Raw genomic sequence first — 18,826 nt, 5'->3', positions numbered from 1 at the left:
TGAGAACTCTAGATCCATTAAGGATATGTGCCAGTCTTCACCCAGCCTAATTATTTACATGGTACACCTCTACCCCGATATAACGCGACCCGATATAACATGAATTCGGATATAACGCAGTAAAGCAGTGCTCCGGGGGGGGGGGGGGGCTGCGCACTCCGGCGGATCAAAGCAAGTTCAATATAACGCGGTTTCACCTATAACACAGTAAGATTTTTTGGCTCCCGAGGACAGTGTTATATCGGGGTAGAGGTGTAATTTACCGTTAAAGATGTATGTCAACTTTTTTTTAAAGTATATTTTTTTATTTATGGATTGTCTACAACTTGAAAGTTATTTCAGATGAAAATAGGAGGTGAATTTATAGCACAATAGCTTTGTGGAGTGAGCTACGTAGGAAAAAGGCACTATTATTCTGGAATCCAAGTGTCCAACGGGGGAGTTGTTCCAGAAGAGCTATTGTGGAATACCTATTCTGCACTAGCTATTCCAGTTAATTTCCCCATGTAGACAAGCCTTAGGCTGACAACACTAAATGCTTTCTAAGTCAGTCATAAATCACAACAGAACAAAGTGTTGCATTCTTGGCCTGTATCTTGCAGATACAAGTGTCAACATAAAGAAAAACACACCCCACGAAGGATATGGTCTATAGTTGGATTTAAAGGGGTATTTTAACACATTAACTATGACAATCGTAAATTCTAGTATAGACACAAACATTTGCTCTTAGTTGCATTCAACTTTGGGCTGCAGTCTGAAACAAATCTTTGTGACATGTCTATACTAGAATTTACAATCGTGCAGTTAACACATGTTCAAACACAACCAAAAACTCAAGGGCAGACAGGACCTAAGATGAAGGGGGAAAGCTGCCGCTTCTGGGTCTCTATTGTTTCAGTCTGTCTGAAAAGAAAACATGACAAGGGCTCAGGGATTCACAGAATGACAGATATTCACAGAAGGGTTAGAAATTATTTATTTTAAATGAGATTTTAAAGGGTATAGAACACAGAAATCCATAAAATCAGTTTCAATCTGTTGATTTTAATGGCCCCTGGTGATCTCTGACTTTGGCCTCTCTCTTTTCAGCATCTAATGAGAGGCCAGTGCATTGGCACAAGAGGAAAAGGCATCTTCAGCTCCAAAGAGACCCATCTATCTCCGGAAAGGGACTATTTCCCCATTTACACTTTAGATTACGTCTAGCCACATCTCTTGTGAACAACTCTGCTGCCCTGACTCTCCCCTTCACGAGGAAAATCTGTTATCTGACATCATGTTTCCATTCCTGACCCAGTTGCAGTTTGTTTTCAATTGCCAATTTCATTGCCGGGGTATGGGCCTGCATATCAAGCAGCACGCAGCCATTACAGCACAGCGTGTTGTTCCATCTGCTGAGGGCTCCTCTCAGCTCGGTTCTAAGGCAGCTCAGCAACAGCTTCCCTTCCCTCCTCCCCCACCCCCCATTCTTCTCCGCTGGGGCTCTCTCACCTTTAATCCAAACAGTGGCTGTCCGAGAAGAAGACAATCCCTTTACGTTGTGGGCTTCGCAGGAGAAAACCGTGCTCTGGTTAATACCTGGATATCAGCCAAGGCAAGACAAAGAAAGCAACACAAACTGCTGTAGAGTCCAGCTTCAACCACAAGCAAAATCATGGTTACGTTTGACATTCAGCTCACACTATACGTGCAACTGGGGGCAAAGCTGGGGGCCAACCAATAGCAGGTGGATTTTAGTGTAATTAATGTGTCGATTGCTCATTATAAAAGGGAGAGGAATGTAGACAAGCCCATATCAGCACTTTGCAGCACAACAAAGGAGAGTGAGGGACCTTGGGAAGAAGGCGATCAAAATGCTAGGCTGGCAGCTCTCTCATCACGGTTGCCATCTCATTATTGTTAACCTCGGCCTTCTTCCGCACCCAGTGCCTCCTACTGTTTGTGGCACTCACTGTTCAGGAGCTCTTTGGGGCAAGGACCATGCCTGGAACAATGGGGCCCTGATCTTCATCAGGACCCTGGGGCACTATCACAATCCAAATAATAATCAGTTTCAGGCTAGGGTAGGAATCCAGTTTGGGCCATGAGTAAACAGAGTTTTGTACTGTCAATTTAGGGCCTAATTGTCCCTTGCCTTACACCGTAGGTTGCCATTAACCCCAGTGCAAAAGGAGGATAAAGTGCACGTCAAATGCTACTGAATCAGAATGGAGGCATTTTACACTCCTTTGCACTGGGGTAAGTGACTACACCAGGGACAGGGCAAGGGAGGATTAGGCCCTTTGTCCCCAATGACCATTTGTCCACATCTCAAACCCAAAATATAATGCAGTACTATTGGCAAGCTTCTCAGGGGAAGCCCGGGATTGATGCTTACAGATTAATCAGGATTGAGAGGCATTGGCAAAGCTGCCTGGAGAAGTGCATCCAGCACTTGCCCTTGCTACACATGGCCCTAGTCTGCTTTAAAGGTTCTGTTCAAGCGAGGTCAATGACTACTGCAGCAGCTGTGCGTGCAAGTTAGGATGGAGATGCCATCTCAAAGCTGTGTGAAGTAGCTTGCATAGTGCCTGCCCTCGCTGTGCTTGACTCATCTTCACGGGGACTGAAACTGACAGGGATTGAAAAGGAGGAGGGATGGCAAAGGAGGCGGAGGAGGAAAGGAGAGACTACAATGAGTGATAGAGAGAATGACACATTTTAATACCTTCCACTGATCCCATCAAACCACAGCGAAAGACATTCCAGCTGGCAACAAAGCAGGCACTATTATTATTGTTATTATTTGGATTGCAGCAGCAGCGCCCAAAACATGGCAGGCAATTTCCCAACATAGAGGGAAACAGTCCCTGCCCAGAAGAAGATTGTGAACTAAGCTCCCATCACACTCTGGTTTGGCAGCTGTGCTTTCCCAGTCCACCATTCCTTTCCCTGTTCAATCAGGGGCCGATTGTTGACTTGGATCTCAAGACATTCGCTTTTTAGTTACTGCTTTATTATTTTCCTTAGTGATTTGATACTTTCTTCTGCCAACACAAGCATGTCCTCCTGCCCCCACCGACCTGCTGTTTTGACATGCCTGGGAACTCCGACCACCTGGTGTCAGCATACACAGCTTCACACAGGGAAACCTATTTTCTGTTTCAAAGGCAAGACCAACAGGCAAAGGCCAGAGGACGCTGGGGAGTTAAATTTTGTAAGTAACCACTAGTTGGGTTTCAAGTCAAGAGGATTATTTTTTTAAGCTTCCTCATGGTTTAAAAAAAAAAAAAATTTGAGTAATTCCCAGACTGCTCAGTACTTTGGAGTGGAGCACTGCTCTGCCTGGCAGGGGGAGCTGTGTCCCAAGGGTGAGAGCAGACGCCAGCTTGCTACCTCCACTGAGACTCTCCACAAGGACAGAAGGTGCTGGATCTCCAGTGTTAACAACCTCATTCCAGCATAACGCAGAACAACGCTGCCCTAAACCAGGAAAAGCTGGCCTCTTGGTGTGTGCGTGTCTGGGGGGAGGAGGGGCGAACGAGGCCACTTGTGATGAATGAATGCACTAAGAATGGGGCTGGAGACTGCTCTACCCTTGGTGTTCTGAGGACTAGACAGCCCTCTGCTGTGGCCCCAAGTCACTTTCCCTAAGAGATTAAAGCTCTGTGAGGTGCCATGAGATTGGGATCGTGGGTGTAGAGAGACTGTTTCCTTGGCCTCTCTCCTTTCCTGATGGTCTGTCACTCACTCCTGCTTCCATTTCGACTGACAGATTATACCACCCAGGAGAATTTACATTTCCTTCTCAGAACAGCACAAAACAGCAACCCAAGAGAGGGCGCAGCAGAGAAAACCATCATGAATTGCAGCCCTTATTTTGATTTGCATATAAATTAGGCACTATGGAAGGGTTAATATGACTGGCGGTTTGGATAGCCCAAGGCCTGGTCAATGGCATACAGAACCAAATTAATCCCTAGTGCAACTGCACTGATTTAAATGGATTTCACCAGGGGTAAATTTGGTGCATAGAACCTATTGTCAGTGAGGTGCTCGTTCAAATCTGGCCCAGGACTGCGCTGATCACACAGTGTTTCTCTCTGATGGCTGGCTGGTGCTCAATGTGAAGAGTGGATAGTAGCAGTCCAGTTCCTAGTGGACAGATGTTCTTTTCTCCGTTGACAGGGTGACCAGATGTCCCGATTTTATAGGGACAGTCCTGATTTGTGGGTCTTTTTCTTATATAGGCTCCTATTACCCCCCACCCCCGTCCCGATTTTTCACATTTGCTGTCTGGTCACCCTAGTTGGACCCCCTTGTGGGCCATCTCAGCAGAAAGGCCAAACTTCCCTTTCACCCTAGAGTTTTTCCCTCCAGCTCAGAGCTCATGCACACCAAGGGGGAGGCCTGTGGTACAGCGGTCCCCACTGGCCCTGTTCTGTGGAGGACAGAAGACTCTGGTCTCCAAGGCTGTCAGTCTGCCACCTTTAGCAGCAATCAATTCACTCCACATTTTCCCAACAATGCAACTGGGTGACAAAGGTTAATTGGGAAGGTGTCTAGCATGGCTGGGGTAGAGGGGAGCGTGCAGCATGGTTGCAGGGATGAGAGGGGGTGGGCCAGTGTCCAGCAGGGCTACATGGGAGTGGGGGAAGTGGGGTCGCTGCCTTGTCATGTGGCAGCAAAAGAGCTCTCTTCTCCTCTTCCCCCCGCCCTCCTTGCACTGGAGGTGATGTTAATCTTGGAGGCAGCCTTACCTGACACATTTAGGATGGAGGGGGAGATGTCCGGAAGCCCCACTCTGGAGTCTCCCATCCACCAGACAATTGTCACTGGCTCAGGAGGGCCAACGGCAGCACAGGCCATATGGAATGGGGCGTTAGGGGACACAGACAAATCTTCCGGCTCCACAGTAAAGTAGGGCACACCTAGAAAAGCAAACACGAAGGTGTAGTAGCAGGAGAGTTTCCCTCTGCTTCCACCAGGACATTCCCACTTTCTTCCATTAACACTAATACCTAGCGCTTATAGAGCAGCGAGCCACCCCCTGGAGATCTCAGAGCACTCCACAAACAGCCAGGGTTAAATTTTCAAAAACACCTCCGGGCATTAAGGCCTCCAGCTCTCACTGAAAGTCAGTAGGACCTGAGCACCTGTTCCCTGAGATGTTTTTGAAAGTCCCCCTGTGACTGAATGCACCCCTGTATTCACACCCTACACACTACAGTACTATGATAATCTTTGGCCAAAATGTGCCTTGTGAGGTACTGCTTGAAAACTAATTACTCACTGGTAAATAATTTCATGGTGAAATGTATGTAGCAACATTATGTGCAAAGTTAAGAAATCTCCCCTGTATGATGCTAAAGGCACATGTTCAAACTCATGTAGCTCCGGTAGAACTGGTCAGGCAGGCCTGTCTTAAAGGGATGTGCCTTTACCTCAATTTGCATATAAGCTGTAAACAACAGTGAGAGGGAGAAGAAGACAAAGAAAAGCTGTATTTCAGTATACATAGGTGAAAAGAAACAGCATGAAGCCCCCTTCCTCTGTCAGGCTCCATGTCTCCTTGCTCTCAGCTGGAAAGAACTTTAAATAGAGGTCACGCTCAGGAAAATGTTTTCAAAGGATGACTGAGCTATAAAAATAATTTGCAAAACCACCCCAAGTTCTCTCTCCCTACCCACCTTTCTCTGTTCACCTAAGAAGACAAGAGAAGCAGCTGTTGGACTTTGAGAGCAGATCCTGGCCTGAGAGTTTGGTCAGCAATGTATTGAAAACATGGGGGGAAAACTTCACCTTGAACCAAGTCAAATTTGTTACGTTTAGAAAGCGTTTTATCTTTATTTTTCTTGCAGCCATGGCTGACTTTAATGCCTTGTTACTTGTCCTCACTTAAAACCTCTCTCTTTATAATTAACTAAACTTGTTTTATTCTTTAATTAAACTAATCCAGTGTTGTGGACTGTTTGGGTAACTCCATTTAAGGCAGCAGATTGTTGTATGTTGATCCCCTTACGGGGCAACGGACCTAATATATCTGGACTGCCCAGGAGAGGGCTGGACAGTGCAGAACACAAGTTTCTAGGGCAGTGGTCTCCAAAGTGGAGTGCGCGCATCCCAGGAGGTGTGCAAGAGAATCCTTGGGGGTGCACGGCAGGAGGAGCGGTTTTTTTTTTTTTTTGCTTCGTCAGTTCGGGCGGGAGTTGGAGCGGCTTTTTTTTTTTTTGCGCTTCGGCAAAAATGGTAGAGCTGGCGCGGCAGGGGGTGCGTGCTCAAAACATTTTTGCTGACGGGGTGCACGATCAAAAAAGTTTGGAGACCACTGTTCTAGGGGACAATCTGAGACAAAGAGTGTGTTGGCGTCACCGTGCAAGCAGTAACCAATGCTGCTGGAAGCCAGAGTGTGGCTGGTGTTTGCTGACAGGCTGCTGGGGTCAGAGCTGCTGGACCAGGGCTGTGGCTATACACAGACACTCAGGGTGTGACCTGTTTGTGAGGAGTCCAGGTTGGAAGCTAGAGCAGCAAAGCATTGTGAGGCACCCTAGGTTGCAGGGCAAGGCTGACACAGGCCCTCACTGATCTGGATTGCACCCTGGAATGTCATACCCACCAGAAATGATTAAGCCTCAACACAACCTTCTGAGGTGGCTTTTAATGACAATGTTAGCCCCATTTTACAGATGGAGAAACTGAGGCCCAGAGATCCTCTGGCCAACATTTCTGGATGCATCCATTGAAATTTTTTATACATATGAAAGGTGCCTGGCCTAGGTTCTAGGTTCCTTTGTCATACATTAAAAATTCAGTTCCATAAGAATGCTGAAATAACAGCTGCACTCAACCACAAACCAGAAAAGAATTAGCCAAAGATGAAATTGTCACAGTTCAGGGCAACTGCTCCTGTATTCCCCCCCTCCCTCCTGACCAGGGTTTTTCCAGGCTGCACAGCTCCCTGCCTGCACTGTGAATTCCCCAGCAAGTCTAACTGCTTTGCCTTCTCAGAGGCTACAAACAGTTGTAGTTGCCCACAATTAAATTACTGCACAGCCCTTTCTAAGCAAGCACACGTATTCTTAAGGTGAAAGCATTCCAGAGAAACATTAAAACAATAAAAGAATCTCCACACCAGCCAATAAGCTTACTAGAAACCACTCCAACCAAGGCTCTGATAGGTGATCAGTACTCCAAACCCACACAGGGGGGTTTCTGTGGTTACAAGTCCATAACAGCTGTTAGCTAAGAACAAGCACCCATGAATCTATAGGAGTTCCTCCTTTAGGCAGATTGGGCCTGGGATCACATAAATCAGCAGACAATCAATCTCTCCTCAGGACATAGCTTTAAAGACCTGGGGTTTTGCATAACCATAGGCAGTGGGGAGCACGGGAATTTGCATTCACCTCCCCCATGATTTTTCCCAGGAAATCCACTTCACACGCATTGTCCCAAAAGTTCATTCTTGGCTTCCACTTCATTCAATAAAGTCCTCTGATCATCCAGCGCCACTATTGTAATAATATGTAACCTTTGCATTTAATACAATGGACTCCAAAGACACTTGAACTTAACATCTCCCAAAGAGACTGCAGGAACTTGCCATATCTGTCCCAGAAAGGAAACAAAAAGCAGCCCTTACTGTGCCCCTCTCCACAAGCCTGGCTGAACAGACGGGCCTTGTAGCTATCCTGAAGGCCAACAGAGTCAGGCTATCTCACACCAATGGGGAGAGTCCATTCCACAGCTGAGGGCCCCTCACACAGACCGGCTCTGCTGTCAGCTCTCTCTCACACAGTCTGATCCAAAGCCCATTAAAGTCAGTGGAAAGATTCCCATTGATTTTAAAAGGGCTTTGGAGCAGGCCCATACCAGCCTCTCAGCTGACTGCAACTGCGTCTTTGGGTTTTATACGGCTGTCCATCATTACAGTCTCTAAGTGCAAGGAGAAAGGTGGTCACTCACATACATGGGTCCCAAACCATTCAGCTTTATAGATCCAAAACAACTAAAACTTTACCCGGGTACCAATAAGGACTCAGTGCAGATCCTGGAGCACTGGTGACGCATGCTTCTAGTGAGATACACCGCTTAAAAAGACGGATGCCACATTCTGCAGCAGTTTCAGTTTCCAGGTTGATTTATGATGCAGCCCAGTGTAGAGCACATTTCAGTAGTCAAATCTTGAAGTTACAAGAGTCATTACTGTTGTTATGAATGGATGGGGATGGCAAAATCTGTGTCCAAAAGGAAAGGTCACACTCTCCTAGCTGGACAAAATTGAAAAAAGGCTTCTCTGGAAGTTGCTACTGTATGATCATGTAACAGCAGTTAGGAGCCAGTGAGAGCCACAGTGCACCTATTGTGTTACCTCCCCAGGTATCACATATTGTCGTATTTTACATAAGACAGACTCTGCTTTCTAAACTGGAACCAGTTTCAAAGTCATTTTGCTTTCTTAAGTTCTTGGATAAAGAGTTTCTCAAAAGGCCAAATCCTGTAGTCCTAATTTAGGCCAAATCCCCACTACAGGCAATAAGATTTCTGCCTGAATATAGACTATGAGGTTTTGTCTTAGATTTTAGATAAATAAATGCATATGAACTCATTCAAGTTCACCCAGGCTAGATAATTCTAATAACCTATATTGTGTAGTGTTTTCTCCTGAAGGATGTCAAAGCTCACGGAAACTGTATGTATAGGGATCACACACTCACCACTCTACTGCAGCCACCTCTGGAGTGAAACATGGTAGCCGTTGTGCTGGCAACACTACACAATTGGGGCTATTTTTATCTATAAACATTTTTTCTCCAATTGAAGCTGTAGAAGAAATGTTAGATTGACAAAACACTGGAATTGAGTCAGGACAGATAGCAGGATGAACACCCTATTATTGTGAAGACCGCTATGAAAGCTTTAATGACTATGAATGACTAGGACCCTGGTTTCACATTTCCATCCAAAACACAGCACCCCCAGCAGCACAAGGCCCCCTAGGACTATGCAGAGACTCATTCAGCTCTGGCCTAGAGAGATGAGTACCACCTGCTAAACCAAGAGTACAACTTCTTGGTGGAAACCGGTTGTTCTTGCAGATCTCCTGTTCAAATACTAAGCAGCCTTAATGCTTGAGACCTAATATGATCATAGCCTAAGGAGGTATGGCGGCAGGCTATACGGCACCACCTATCCACTCTGGCTTGGGTAACTATTGGACAAATGTGTAGAAGCTTTACATTTACCAGGCCAGATTGCTGTGCAAAATGCATCAAAGATTATACACTTAACTTGAGTAAACTCTGCTCCAATCCAAAAAAGCTTCCGTTTGAAGCAACACTGGTCATGGAAATTCTAAAGGAAAGTGCTTCTCATGGAACTAAGAGAATGGTACTAAAACTATGGTCTGTGGATAAGCAATGATCCATGGAGCTCTTCCTGGTGACCTGCAGAATGAGTCATTTGAAGACCCAAGCAACGCGGGATTAGGAGGTTGGACGGGACCTTTGTCCACGAGATGATCCTTCACTTATTTCCTGGTCTGCAGAATTAAAAACTGAGAACCCGTGAACTAATACACACTCTTCCAGTGCAGCTGCCGCCACTATCACTTTCTATTCCTGCCTGCACCTTAATTAGTTCACTGTGGTATTTTACAGTTCCTGCTACTGTCCCCAGCTGTAAAAAGACTGGAGAGCCTGTCGCCATCTCCTCTGACCAGTCCTACTAGTGTGATCCCAACATGAGAGAGCGCTAAAGGGAAGCTAGCACTCGTCCTCCTTACCTTCCACTATGAGCCACACTTGTTGTGATTCTTCCTTCTTCCCCTTGTTCTCAATCTGGCACCAGTACTTCCCAGAATCCGTCCGCTCAACGGATTTCAAACTGAAAAGAGTGAAAAACCATATTGATATTTTACATTTATAAAGCAACTTTCATCCCACAGAATCCTAAAGCACTAGGAAAACTAGATACACACACAACACCACTGATATGTAGCCACCTCTGGGGAGGAGGGCAGTAGCTAACCAGCACAAAGCATGCAGCACAACAGTGGATAGAGAACAGAGATACTTTGGGTCAAGCCCTACTTCTGTGAAACATGTTGGGGGATTTTTAATACCCACACAGGCAGAGAGGCTCTCATCTGAAATATCTACAAACAGGAAACAGCATGGCACTTAATTCACCTATCTTGAAAATATAAAGGGGCTACTTAACCCACTTGATTCTGAACTTGTGATTCCAGAGAGTCTACTTGAGCTACTAAATCATCCCTAGCCAGCAGCTCCAATTCACGCACCTGCTGAGAATGCAAATGCTGTGCTTTTGTTAGGGACAGGATTGATTGCACAAACCCTCACACAACGACGGATGGGTCAGAATTGGCACTCCTTCACTCTGCCCCTACTCAGCATTGTTCTTATCTGAGGAACACTTCTAGCTAAGTGATCTGTTCATACTACAAACCACCTAGGGCTAGTGTTTTCAGGGGAGCCATGCGGATTTACACCAGCTGAGGATCTGACCCTGAGAGCCCATGTCTGGTCTCACTCACTCAGGTGCAGCTCCCATTGACTTCCAAGAGAGGTGGCCCATGCAAGTGAGGACAGAACTGCGGCCTAAGTGGTATCAGAGTTTTAGACCTCAAGGGGGAAATTCTGCCCTCAGTTATAGGGCAGAATTTGCTCCAGGAGTTGAGGCTTCAGGGTCTCAGGTACCAAAGACCTCAGAGAACGTGAGAGTGCCCTTTGATTATACAAATGCAAAATGCACCCTTGTGATGTTGCAGCCATGCATCTGCTGCCATGCAGGGACCCCGAGCAGATCTGATGCTCCCTTTTTTTATGCCAACAGTTGGTCTTGGTGATGGGGTGAATGTGCAGGGTGGAAGAGAGGAAGGGGAGAGTGCTTGCTGAAATGCACAAAATGCTCCCCCTACAGCCTGATTTTCAGAGCTGTACCTTCAGATGAAACCAGCTGTCCTGCCCATCCAGCCGCTTGTTCTGAAACACAGTGACTGTAGGAGAAAGTCATAAAACAGTGGGTGGTTGAAATGATCACTTTAGGAGGAAGAAGGAAACAGAAAAAGAAAATGGCCATATCTAGATCCAGCATCCAGAGTCAGCTCTGATGCTGTGGAGCTATTGTCAGTGGAGGAGTATGAGGGGTGAGAAAGGGCTATAGAGATCAGACCAGGAGAACAAGGGAGTGTGGGGAGACAAAAAAGTCCTTAATCTGGGTACAGGGAGGGGGTATATAATGGAGATGGTACATGATGCAGTGCTGCAGGGTGGATTACTGCACACAGATATTTCCTATCAGAGGAAGGTTCATTGCAGCTTATTCATCTATAATCAAGTCTTATGCTTCAACGTTTCAGACAGTTCACTGCAGGGGTCAGGAAGAAGGTTCCCCCCCTCCCCCACCCCAATGCACAATTGGCTAGATGTATTCTGTTTGAAGGATTTTTAGCATCAGAGATTGACCATAGCTGAAGATGGGACACTGGACAGGGTGGATGACTGCTGTGAAGTGGTACAGAGAATCCTGTGTCTAGATGCCTGGCTGGAGGGGTCTTGCTCAGATGCTCAGGGTCAGGCTGATTGCCAGGTTGGGGTCGGGAAGGAATTTTCCCCTAGATCAGATTAATTGGGACTTTGGGGGTTTTGTTTTGCCGGCCTCTGCAGCATGATGCATAGTTCACTTGCTGGGATCTTCTGGGCATATCCTACCTAATCACTTCCCTGCCATTGCAAGGGCATTGGTGGCATCTTGGTCTCTCCTGTTCTCTGCTTGTGGCACACAGCAGCTTAGTCTCCTGAGAACTGAAATGCTTTAGCGTATTGGGCTCACTCAACATAGGGGCAACTGAGTGAAATGTGACGGCCTGTTATACAAGAAGTCAGACTAGATGATCTACTGGTCCCTTTTGAATGAACCTATGAAATCCCAGGGACTTGTCTAGGGTTGCCAACCCTCCTGGTTTCAACGTGAGTCTCCCAGAATCGGGCTTTATCTCCCGGAGGCTACTGAAGCCAAACTGGGAGATTTTAGGCTGCTAAAAGTCTGGCCCCGAGCGCCAACTCCACAGCTCCCATTGGCCGGCAACTGTGGCCAATGGGAGCTGCGGGGGCAGTGCCTGCAGGCAGGGGCAGCGCCCCCTGCCTCCTCCCCACCCCCAGGGGCTGCAGGGACGTGCCGCTTCTGGGAGTGATGCGGAGTCAGGGCAGGCAGGGTGCCTGCCTTAGTCCCACTGCGCTGCCGACTGGGAGCCGCCCAAGGTAAGTGCTGCCCAGCCGGTGACTGCGCCCCTCACCCCCTCCCACACCCCAACCCCCGTCCCAGCCCAGAGCCCCCTCCAACACCCAAACTCCCAGCCTGCACCCCGCACCCCTCCCACACCTCAACCCCCTGCCCCAGCCCTGAGCCCCCTCCTGCACCCAAACTCCCTCCCAGACCCCTCACCCTCTCCTGCACCTCAACCCTCTGCCCCAGCCCTGAGCCCCCTCCTGGAGCCTGCACCCCAACTCCCTCCCAGTGCCCGCACCCCCTCCTGCACCCCAATCCCCTGTCCCAGCCCGGAGCCCCCTCCTGCACCCAAACTCCCTCCCAGAGCCCACACCCTGCACCCTCTCCTGCACCCCAACCCCCTGCCCGAGGCTCAGCCTGGAGCCCCCTCCCACACTCGGAACCCCTCAGCCCCAGCCCAGAGCCCGCACTCCCTCCCGCACCCCAACCCCCTGCCCCAGCCCAGTGAAAGTGAGTGAGGGTGGGGGAGAATGAGCAACGGAGGGAGGGGGGATAGAGTGAGTGGGGCGGGGCCTTGGGGCAGGGCCTCGGGGCAGGGGCAGGGTGTTTGGGTTTGTGTGATTAGACACTTGGCAACCCTATTAGTGACAGGTATTAAACCCCAAGATATGCTAATCCAAAGGAGGCGAGGAGGCCTGTGTTCGCGAATGGGTGATCCTAGACTGAGCCTGGCAGTTCCAAGTACATTCTCTCTCAGAGCACGCTGTTTGTACCAAGCTCCCTTTATGCATGGAGAAAGGAGTCTGAGATGGAGCGTGGGCCCTTACTTAACTCAGTACTACCCCCGGGACACACGAGAGGCCACCTCCTGCTGAAGAAAACATATAAAAGACTGGCTCTACAGGCAGCTTTTTGGGCCTCTGACAAGAGCAGGCCTGATATAAATGCTGGAGTAAATGTGCTGGAATGACTAAGGGATGGTGTGTGTGACAAATCCTCCTCTCCAAACAGGATTGAAATCTGGTCCCAGGAGTCTAATTTTAATTAGGACACCTAACCCTTTTAGTCAGAGAGAGGGAGAGGAAGAGAATTAATGATTGTAAGAGAGAGAACTTATTTATCCAGGTCAGAATGTAAGGTTCCAGCTGCACTGCAGAGCTTATTAGAACAAACAAGGTAAAAGCTCCTACCATGCTGTTTTTTGTTTTGTTCATTTTCCAGTGCTGGTAAAGGAGCTGGACTGAGAGGCCCCTATTGATTATCCAGATACAGCATGGACAGAACCAGCGAAAGCTTCCCCTGACCACCCTGGCAATGATCCTTAGCTATGGCCTAATGGGACCCCCGGGAAGAATTTGATGAGGTAATTCAGTCTCCAGGTCTATTCAGTCCTCTGCTGAGACTAACAGCAAGGCTACTAACTATGGTGGTGAAGAACTATTTACTGGTAACTGGGCTGAGATCACTAACCCATCTCTGTGACCACTGAAGGGACTTCAGATGGCAATGACCATTAGACACAACTGACTGAGGTTGGATTTGAACTGGAGATTTAAAGTGAGAGTCTCTGCTCCCCTTTAATAATCCTTTGAGCCATTCTGTACCCACGATATCACTCAGGTGTGCATACAACACAGAATGGGAGAAAAGTTTTAAATTTCTTTTTAAAGGGAGAGGACAGAAATACAGCTAAATATCTCTTCACAATTTCAGCATAAATTCCACAGGACTGGATGGCGTAAAGAACTGCTGATAGGATAAGCAATACCTTTCACCTCTTGGTCACCTATCTATCACAGGCATTTCCAAAGCACCCATCACCACAGTATCTAGGAGCCTTGTCAGATTCCCCCAGCTACAATCCAGCCCTTCCTTAGTGACTTAAACACAGTGGATCAAATTCCGCTCTCAGTTATGCCCAGGCAAAGTACAAAGGTATAATCACATGGTGGTCAGTGGGGTTCCACTGAGGTAACTGACAGCAGAATTTGGCCCTGTAGCTTCCATGATAGTCTATCTCCTCCACAGCTGTTGTACCTGAGGAAACCGATCCAGTGTTCTTCATCTACTGGAATGTACACCTGGTCTACACTCTGCACCACCGCGCCATCCTTGATCCACAACATCTCTGGGTCCTCCATTCCCTCGAGGCTGCAATTTAGTTTCACCGGCTGACCCTGGGACACCTTTAATTTGATTGGAGATCCTGTCAATTTCATACCTAAAAAAAAAAAATACTCCTCCCCAGCCCCAAAAGAAGTGGGGGTTGGAGTACAGCAAATTAATCTAGGTTGGTGGTCTGTAAGGACATACAGTACAAGAACACACTGCACAGTTTTCTAACTGCCTCGCCAGAGCCTTATTATGTTTGTTTCATGATTATAAGATGAGAACACTGACATTCCAATTACTTGAAAATGGCGGAGGCTTAATCTATACAGGGCTTCTTCAAAGCCAGTGCCAATTTGGATAGCAGCAGGATGAGCTTCCACACAGCAGTGCCCCATTACAGCTAGATAAGAATGCCGTGAGCTTCTTCACAGCAGTGCTCTGACAATGGTGATGTGTGTGTTCCCTCAGAACAGTATCGTGTTGCCCCCAAGTCCTCTCTCACTTTTCAGCTGCTATGGTATGTTCCTATACTACTACTAAGTCATACTTCTGTTCCACTGTACGCATTTGTAAAGAATTGGGACTTTAGACTCAATCACAGCAGGTTACTCAGTGTTCCACTGCATTACAAAAGCGCCAATGCAATTTATAAACCCAGTTAAAGTAAAGCCTACTTTAAAGGATTCCTATCAGAGGAAAAAATTGTTTCCAGAACACATTTTTCCATAGTATGTTGTGGGAGAATACTTCAGCCAGCCACTGTGTATCTCCAGAACAGAGACAAAGGGCCTAATTTGGATCTGTTACATCAGTGTAAATCTGGAATAACTCCGCTGAAATTAGTGGAGTTACTGTGACTGACATTGGTGTAAAAGTGATCAGCGTTTGGCCCAAAGCGCAGTTGCATGTGGGTGGGAAGCACTCCCCTCAATGAGAAGTGAATGTGTGGAATATGTCACCTTGTAAAAACACAGAAACCAACTGGATAAGTACATTTTTAAAAGATGGGTATGTATATGAGGAATGAGGGGAGTAAAGGAGACGTTGGATAAAGCAGAAAGGTGGAAGACAAAGGTAAAGTATTCAGTCCTGCTGGGGAAAGTAGCCTTTTCCTTTCCATTAGCACAGGAACTGGCAGACTAGAATAGACCAATGGTTCAGTCTAGTCTGGTATCCTACCTCTGGTAGTGGCCTATACCAGATCCTTCAGAGAAAGGTTAACCTGTCCACCACTATATTGCCCTTGACCAGCCGTGCAGAATTATGACCCTATCTCTGCTCCCGTGCAGTCAGCTCTATCACCAGATGACATTCCAGCCCACCACACCCTGATAGAAAAACACGGTGAAGCCAAGATTGCCCTTAATTACGCATGCAGCCATGCTGTTCTCAAACTTTTTCATAGCATGAATTGCATTTGAATACAGAAATAGTCTGGTGCCCCATTTCCCGTTTGCCATTACATGGCATCCCACTGGTAAAAGTGGCAAATGCTTCCATGGCATAGTGATATCAGTAAAGTATTTTGTGTATTTTAAGCTGTGTTTTAGCAACTGTTAATTTAGCAAATTTACTAAGAGCACTGAAACTAGTAAAGTGATCATTTAATTTTAGATGCAGCTTTGGTTGGGCAAAGGAATTAATCACCTAACTGAGTGAGGATGATCTAACCTCAGATTACTTAATGTGAAAATGGCATAAATTACACGTCCCAGTGCATCCCAGAAAGCATCCTCCTTCTCACCACGCAGAATATTGAAACAGAGCATTAAAATTTCACAATACATCCATCTGTTTTATATAAGCCTAAATGTAGCCAGTTATCCAAATGCACACACAAATTGGCAGACACTCTTTCATAATAGGTGCCTTACTGAAACAGCAAATGACTTAGTTTGCTACAGTCTGCTTTGCCGAAAGCGTTAATCACAATGTACACAACAAGATATCTGGAAGGCCTTTAAAGGTTTCAGTTCCCAGCCAAACTGATTATGCAAGAAATTAAAGGACAGTGCTAACTATATCTATTTGGCTATTTTCAACAGCACTTCTGTGTAATCCACAAGTAGAGCTGAACTGAAAGGAAAGGGAAAATAATAACATGGGGATTTTTAACAGATACACATTTCTGTCATCCATAAGATGCAGTTTAGCTGCAGCACCTTTTTCTGAAGAGAAGGGAATGGTGCACACAGGTTGGCTTGGACTTTTTGTACATCTGAGAGGTTAAGATTAATGTTTACTTCCCAGTATTCCTCCTCCTACTCTCCCACTCTCCATTTTTACCAGTGCAGGAAATAAAAACTAGCTTTTTTTTTTCAAAATATGATGACTGTAGAAGTAAAGATTCATAACTGATTAGGAAACGAAATCATATTAACTTCATACTGCCTGTCAGGCAGAAGCGACAACAAATGAGTGCACCAGTTGTCTCTGTGCACAGTGTATTTTACTTGTTAAAATATCATCTCTGTACCTTTTGATTACTACTGACAGAAGTTTTTTGAAGTTGTTTTTGGAGTGGAGGGAGAAACAGATAACTGCAGATTTTTACCTACTAAGGCAAAAAGACCTTCCATTCCTTTGATGCCTGAGGTCCCCAATCTAGCAATCAAAATCTACAAGGCAAACCCTTGAAACCAACAGTGCTCCACCCATGTGGATCTAAATGTAGGATTGAGACCTAAATTCCCAGTGAAGTCAATAGGAAACGTGTATGTGGAAGGATTAGGCTAGAAAATCAAACCTTTGTATGTCTACTTGTAGGTGAAACTAGGAAAATGTAGGCTAGAAGGAAAACAAACAAAAGCCATGTAAAAATGGATTATCACCTGGCCTTCCTATATAGCAATTTGAACTCCGCAAATACAGGAACAATACATTTGCAAACATTCCCACTGACTCACTTAAATGGTATTCAGGACTCTATTTATTTGCCACCATCTAGGTCTTATTCACAAGAATATTCACAGCAAGCATAAGGTTCATAAATATGAGTGTTGAATCAGTATTCCCACAAGCATTTGCACTAGAAGTGCTCTCTTCACCATTTTGGAAAGCTCTTGTTATTAGTCACACATAGTCAAACATTGGTGGATAATTCACAAACAGAAAGGGGACGTCTTTATGTTTTTAAAGTTTATGGACAAGATTTTCAAATATGGATGCCTAAAGTTAGGCTCCTTAATCCATAGAAATGTAGGACTGGAAGGGATCTCAAGAGGTTATCTAGTCCACCCACAAATACACTGAGGCAGGATTATGTATACTTAGACCCTCCCCAAATACAGGCACATAAATAAGCAACCTGAATTTCAAAAGAGCTGAGCGATCAGCAGGTCCCATTGAAGTCAACCTCCACTACAAAGGAAATTGTGTTTGGGAGATAGAAAACTTGAGGGCAACATTTTCAAATGTAGCTGCCTACTGTGGCTCCTCTACCCACATTTAGGCACAGATGGCCTGATCCATAAATGGTCTCATTGTCAGAGGTGTGGCGCATCACTTTTGAAAATTAGGCCACTTATTTAGGTGCCTAAATATGGATTGAGGATCCTCACTTTAAGCACTCTTTATGGCCCAAGTCATCCCATCAGAGGACAGAAACATTACCATGCCAGTTGGGTGACCAATCACATGGTGCAAAGAGCAAATGGTGCATCCCAACCATTTGGAGAACATATACTAAAAATTGTTCACAAAAAGTGTTATGCCGTTGAAAATAGCAACTAAATTCGTCAAAATCAAGACCTATTTACGGGCAATTGGGCAACAATAAAAAAGAAGCTACGTTTAAAAAAAAAAATAGTTCGATGAAAACAATTCATGCGGAGCAACTCACAATCCTAGATTGCGCAGGGAGACCACAGCCCTCCAAAAAGCTAATCGTCACCTTCCCTCTCCTCCCCCATAAAATATAGTGTTCTCCAGCGGAGTGTAACTTGCCTCAGCTCCAGCTGATTAGGAAGTAGGTGAGGATCTGAGCAATACACTCAAGACTAGAAGGACTCCGTCAAGTGCTGTGGACAGGTCTAGAAAGGGAGCCCCCCCCCGGGGAACCCCTTCCCCGCCCCGTCTCCTGCGCGCAGTCCGGACCCAGGAGTGGAGTCAGTGCAGTGTCAGCAGGAGCTTTACACACCTCTGAGGTGGGGCAGACCCAGCGCTCCGATCAGTACGAAATTGACGATCAGGGCAAAAGCCAACCGCCGCTGGCTGGGCGTCAGGTTCAATACCAACGCAGCAGCAAAGCAGCCGAGAACCGCTGGGCCAAACGTTTCCACGCTACCCCTCGGAAGATCAGCCCCTTACAGAGCCTGCCAGGGTCGGCGCTCAGCCTCCTCCCCGGGGCGAGCGGCAATTCTCCCTCCTGTGCCCCTGCAACCTTACCTGCTTCAGCAGCGGCGTCCCGGAGCGCCAGCGCCCATAGTCCCAGCAGCAGCAACAGGAGCCCCGGGATCCCCATGCTCTGCTTCATCTCCAT

General features: G+C 46.6%; 1 protein-coding gene across 1 annotated transcript in view; it reads right to left on the bottom strand.

Annotated features, from left to right (window-relative positions):
* TYRO3 (TYRO3 protein tyrosine kinase) overlaps positions 1-18,826 on the bottom strand; it is a 56,461-nt gene extending 37,635 nt beyond the window's left edge. The window contains exons 1-5 of the mRNA XM_065403855.1: positions 18,733-18,826; positions 14,272-14,455; positions 9,767-9,867; positions 4,743-4,913; positions 1,495-1,581 (exon numbers count right to left, since the gene is read on the bottom strand). Coding sequence (XP_065259927.1) covers positions 1,495-1,581; positions 4,743-4,913; positions 9,767-9,867; positions 14,272-14,455; positions 18,733-18,826 — 637 coding nt within the window. The remainder of the gene's footprint in view (positions 1-1,494; positions 1,582-4,742; positions 4,914-9,766; positions 9,868-14,271; positions 14,456-18,732) is intronic.

Source organism: Emys orbicularis, chromosome 4, assembly GCF_028017835.1.
Source record: "Emys orbicularis isolate rEmyOrb1 chromosome 4, rEmyOrb1.hap1, whole genome shotgun sequence".
Taxonomy (NCBI): domain Eukaryota; kingdom Metazoa; phylum Chordata; order Testudines; family Emydidae; genus Emys; species Emys orbicularis.
This window is presented reverse-complemented; position numbering and strand designations above follow the sequence as displayed.